Consider the following 6,132-nt stretch of genomic DNA (forward strand, 5'->3'; position numbering starts at 1 on the left):
TATATACTATAAATTGTGGGAAGAGTTACAAGAGAGGATATTATAGCCTCTTTTAAGGAGGGAATTTGTTGAAAATTGGCCTATGGTGTTTCATTAAATGGTATTATTTTATTCCTATGTGTTTATCTTGTATTTAGTATCCTGTGTTTACATTATCCAAAGGTTGCTGTACAAAATCATGGATATTCTCTTTGAAGTGTCAAAATGTTTGCTTGATTCCTGTTTTTCCCTGTGATACCCCTTTCATCGGCTATAGAAAGTAGTGTGAAAAGACCTATATATGTATAAACATATATATGTAAATATGTATATACATCTGTATGTATATGTTTACACATATATAAAGACATATATATGTATATACATGTGTAGTTGCTAGTCTGGTGGACACCTGGCTGACTATATGCTCATTAATGCAGTTTTTTTTATCAACTACTGTGCATTGGTTGTTGTATAACAAAAAAGAAAGAAAGAAAAATTTAGGATGTATCATATTGTTGTATGTATATCTAATTTCACTGAAAGATAATTGAAATTAATGATGAATGAAAGTCATAAAAGTATGTGCACTGTAAAGAGCAAATATCTTGTTTTGAATTTTTTATTGTACCAGGTCTAATTTCATCTAGCTTTGCCTGGCTTTTCTATTATACAACTAACACAGCTTACACTGTGTCCTGTATAGTATTTAATTTCTTAAATAAAGATAGGTTCTCTTAATTGTTTTTATTTCATTGCAAATTGATGTAATGATGGGTTTTATTTTTCAGGTGTATAACCATCCGCTATACCTCTCCCACAGCTTACTTGTTTGTAAGACCGAAAGTGAAACTGATGCCAATTGCTCGTAAACTCCTTGCATTACTGAAGGACATGAGCCTTGATGACCATCCTGTTTTTTTCCATATGTTCAGCAACAATGGATCTGTGTTATATTACTACATAACTCAGGCAATGGAAGAAGATGAGGCACCAAATTTGATGGTTAAAGGATGCATTTTTGACAGTACCCCATCACCTAGGAGAATTTACTCAGGTTAGAGACTGTATCATAACTTGGTAATTCTATATTGATTTATCCATGATTATAAAAAAGGAAAAATAATATGGATTCTATATTTTTTTTAAGTTTTGCATATCCGACTCCAGAAAAACAGTAATGACACAATGCAAGTACCATTTTTCATATATGTCTTCTACAGTTCTGGTAATAGATGAAACACTAAGTACTGTATTGTGTGATATGAGTTTATTCTTTTGATGCTGCAGGTGTGCGAGCGATATATGAGGTGACGCCAGGGTCAGTATGGATGAAGCTCTGTGCATCAGTAGGCATGATGCTGTTCTTGATGGGCTGGAGAGTCCTTTCTGTGTTGTGGACAATTATCTCTGGAAAGCTTCCTAACACTCCACCTTGGGCTCTTGTGGAGGTAAATACTTTGAAAACACTAAATAGTGTGAAAATACTAAAGTTCAGTGCTATGATGTAATGAAGATTTTTCATGGTATTCAGTTTCTTTTACTGTTCAGCATAACATAAGGTCTCGTATCTTTCAGGACAAAGCTCGATGCCCACAGCTCTTTCTGTATTCACGTGCTGACAAACTTATCAATTACAATGATGTTGAATATTTTGTTGCTGAACGTCAGAAGCTTGGAGTTCCTGTTGTTACAAAATGCTGGGATGATTCTGCTCATGTTCAGCATTACAGGTATGCAGGCTTAGAGACTTATATACACAGCATACACGTATGCAGGCTTAGAGACTAATTTACGTAAAGGAATGTGCTTTTTCCTTCTTAGTTCTAACACATATTCATATGCTCATTGCCTGTTGCCTTTCAGATTTAGAACAATATTTTTAAAAATTCATAACAAGGAATTATAAATCTTATATAAGACTTTGACATTTACTCTGTACTCAGTACAAAGAAAACCTATGTACTGTGCTTAAAATAGGGCCTTCGGAAATGAGTTGTGCATACTCCAGAATAAACCCCCCAGTTGCAAGGCAATGAAGGTTTTCATTATCATTATTTATATTTTGGTAATGAAGGCCTTCATTTTTATTATTAGATATACAAAGGAAGACTTTAAAAGTACTGATATTTTATTTGCATATCACTTTATGCTGATGGGCATTCATATGTCTGTCAGCATAGGCTGTCAGGAGACATTGTTCACCAGACCGCATTCACCATCTTCTCTTTATTGTTTTTCTCATTACCTCCTTGGTTGTTTTGGCCCACATTCTTCATTTTTGATATTGGTACTTTATAAAGATTAAAGATAAACATTTGATGTTTGATCTAACCTCACCCTGCTGGATGATAGACATGGATCAGACTTGTTTATTAAAGGTAAACTGGATTATTAAGCATTAAACAGCTGTATATATTTTTGAAGGGTACCCTGACTACTGTCTGGTAACAGTTCAAATGATTCTTGGCATACTGTCTCATGAAATGTCATATATGATGTTAGCACATCCAGGTTCTATTACTTATATGACATTTGCAGGTGTAAAGCATGTGTAAGAAGATTTAATTTTTTTTATTTTTGGCATCTACATTCTAGGTTCCTTAGATCTTTCATTCAACTTCCTCTGCTTCTGTACGATAGATTGGTTGACTTGTTGCTTTACATAAAGAAAGGCTGTGTGTATTCAGATTATATCATTAATGCTATTTTTTTTTTCAGGGTACACCCAGATGCCTACAGTTCCTCAGTTTATTCATTCATCAACATGTGCCTCTCCCCAGATTTCTTAAGTAGTAAGGTCATTGCTGATGTATCAGAGGATGCTGATAAACAGAAGAGTGATTAAAGAGTAGTTGTTACAAGGGTGTTACAGGTCCAGAACAGACACATTACCTGACCCGATGCCGTTAAGCATGCCTTGGCCACGTAACTCTCTTCACATATAAATGGCTCCACAATTACTTAGTCACCAATGAGACAATAACTAGTACTGCCTTTCTCACCTGCCTGACCTTTTTTTTATTTTAGGAAATATTTTCTTTGATCTTGTATTGCTGTTAGAAATGTCATTATTATAATGATTATAATGTCTATAATGATAATAACAGCATCGATATTGATAGCATTTGTCAGAATTTTTTTTATTTTGAAAACTCAAATAAAAGTGAAATTAGGTGAGTTCATAAGGTTGACTAATTGACTACTTGGTGGCTAAACACTTACTGAACCATGAATGTGGAGAGACAAATCACAAAACAATGCTACAGTAAATATTAAATTCTTGTGGCAGCACTGGGTTAAGGTATGTTATATATAATGACTTTGTAAAGAAGACTTGACCATTGTGTAATGAATTTATGGTCACAGTGCTTATGTAAAATATGTAATGAAATAGGAGTTGTTTTATCAGCAAAACTTTGACCATCTATGCTCATTAAATATAATTATTAACCTGTACATATGGGTTCAGATAGAAGACAGGTCTTAATTATTTGGTAAATCTGATATTGCAAATACATTAGGACAGGGTAAGCTATACCATTGGTTCTAGAATTTGGTGCTGTGAGCAGTACCCAGAGGTGGTGCATTATCCAAAATGAAATCAAATTTATGGATGCAGTAAGTAATTGTCACTCTTCTAAAGAGCAGGAAACATATGGCCTTGAAGTTCAGGGGTATTTTGTTTCTATCGACTGTAATTCATGGGGCAGAAGAAAATAAACTACTGTAACTGTAAAATCATTTAGAGGGGTGATGGGGTAATGAAAAACATTTTGTGGGAAGGCATCTGTAAGCTTTGGAGTCACTGAATATGGTTTAGGAACCACTGGGCTCTACCTTCTATACATTTTAAAAGAATCGTCTCATGAGAATATTTTTTAACGTTTTGATAGTGTAATTCTTGTGTAATGATCTATGATATCATGAAGCAGTTAGACTACTGTAAACTGGGGTAACCATGAACATTTTTAAAAGTGTTTTAAACCAGATAGCCCTAAGAACCACTTTGTTCCTTGCTGCATAGAATTCCAGATTTGTTTTGTTTTGCAAAGGCAAATTTTGGTGCATGGGACTTCAAAAGCTTGATTTTATGCATTAGAAAATGCATGTTTTTGTCATATATCAGATAGACAGAGCACAAAGTTGCAAAAGTTATCACAGTTACCTCTTGTATATGAAAATGGGATGAATTATAAACTTGTAAATAAAGTACACATAAAGCAACAGACACATATTTGTCTAATATGAAACTATAGAATATGTATGAAGATGTATTTGTATGTATCTATGTATAGATAATTAAAAAGAAAAAAAAAACATATGTACCAAGAGGTGACCCTGTGCTACTTAACCAATTGGATCCAACTGGTTTGTAGCTTGTGGCTTGTGCACAGATCAAAATATGTGCATTAGTCTTACATGAGTGGTCACTCTCCTAGGTATGTGGCTTGTAGGCCCAGCCCACATGAACATTCACTATCAAGAGTCCTTTCCTTCTTTTTGCAGAGCCATTAATCCTCTTTATGCAGATGTGTTTGCTGTTTTGCACTTTGCCTTTTGTTATGCTGTATCAATGTGTTTTTCACTGAGCAGTCTCCATATCTCTCCAGGTAGTTTTCAGTCTGTGCAATAATGTAACATAGTTATTTGTTTTGATTTTTAGAAAGAAAAAAAAATGTTTATGCAATATCAAAAAAACGTTAGACATTTTTCATTGATCACACTTCATATTATCTATCTATGCAGTACAAGTTACATCATTCTGTTGAAGGATAAACAAAGTATTATTTTTTGTTTTTACCCTATTTATATTTACCTAGACACTATTTATAGATGTAATTGCTTTCAGGTATACCATGTTCATGTGTCTCTTGGGTGTGGTACACCTGAAGCATAATCATATAATTAACTCTGGGAGAGCAGTGTGTCTGTGGGTGGAATAGGGGTTTGGGGATGATATTGTGTGTGTGGCTGGGGGAAACTTCCGCAACCAGACCCATGCATTTCATTGATAACAAAAAAGTTAAGAGAAAAAAGCCCACTGTTTTTGATAGGCCTTTCATGATCATGATAAATAAGACTGACCACACATGATTTAAGAAGCCACAGTTGTGGTGAATAGGACTGTAGGACCCAGGTGACATGACCATTACATCTTGAAAAAAATTAGTTGAGGGCCAGGTGACTGGAATGTGCTGTCACAATTTTTTTTCTCTTTGAGGAAGATTAGATGCTGTTGACAGGAATTATTTCCTAACTGTCAACAGCATCTAATCTTCCTCTTGCATTATTTCCAATAGCAAATGAGGGTGGAATGTGCCATCTGTAAGCCATGGTTAGTAAAGTGCTGGCTCTAGGGAAGATACTATTTCCATGCTCAGGATCCTATTCCTACTTGACATGACTAGCAGCACAGGGTGAGTTAAAGAAAATTGAACAATACAAAGATATTGAAGAATGACACAAATAACAACATTTTGATAATTGTTTTTGTTGTTGCATGGTGTTGCAGAGTACCTAGAAAAAGGATATGGAGTCTGTGCTAGGAGAACAGTCCATCTTGATAAACATCAGATGGCAAATATAGACCCTGGAAATGGCAAAAAGAAAAAAAGAGATAATGATATTGCAAAGTGGAGGCAAGAACATAGATGATGTAATTCATCCTACCCAACATGCACAACATATTTTGTTTTCATTTTGGGAGAAATAAAGCAACAACTGATCTCTGAAGTCACCCAGGGGCATCATTTCAGCTTTTTCTTGGGGGGGGGGGCAAAAATGAGTTAGCGAGCAAAATTAATATAAATTCAGAAAGCTTGGTTATTCTATGGCATGTTTAAGCTATAACCAGACATATATAGTTATTATATAGTAAAAAAAAGTTCAAAATTGTGGTCGTGGGGAGGGAGGGAGGGGGGGAAATTACCCCCACCCCTAATTCATACCCCTGAAGTAACCCGTAAAGGAAAGGTGACCATGTATTGGGTTAAGATGGACAGGAATAAAATAAAATGAATGTCATTTTTGATAAGTGTAAATAACAATAAGGCTGATACGACTGCCCAGATTATCTAGATTTTTCCTTGAAGGAACTAATCTTCAAAGGTGTCCAGTAAAGATGAAATATCTTTGTACTATTCATATCTT

General features: G+C 34.8%; 1 protein-coding gene across 1 annotated transcript in view; it reads left to right on the forward strand.

The window, feature by feature from the left end:
• LOC113820772 (transmembrane protein 53) overlaps positions 1-4,163 on the forward strand; it is a 12,877-nt gene extending 8,714 nt beyond the window's left edge. Inside the window, exons 3-6 of the mRNA XM_070121942.1 lie at positions 771-1,036; positions 1,270-1,430; positions 1,558-1,712; positions 2,701-4,163. Of these exons, the coding sequence (XP_069978043.1) occupies positions 771-1,036; positions 1,270-1,430; positions 1,558-1,712; positions 2,701-2,827 (709 nt within the window). The 3' untranslated portion in view covers positions 2,828-4,163. The remainder of the gene's footprint in view (positions 1-770; positions 1,037-1,269; positions 1,431-1,557; positions 1,713-2,700) is intronic.
• The last annotated feature ends 1,969 nt before the right edge of the window (positions 4,164-6,132 follow it).

The sequence above is a fragment of the Penaeus vannamei genome, chromosome 5, assembly GCF_042767895.1.
Source record: "Penaeus vannamei isolate JL-2024 chromosome 5, ASM4276789v1, whole genome shotgun sequence".
NCBI classification, from domain to species: Eukaryota; Metazoa; Arthropoda; class Malacostraca; order Decapoda; family Penaeidae; genus Penaeus; species Penaeus vannamei.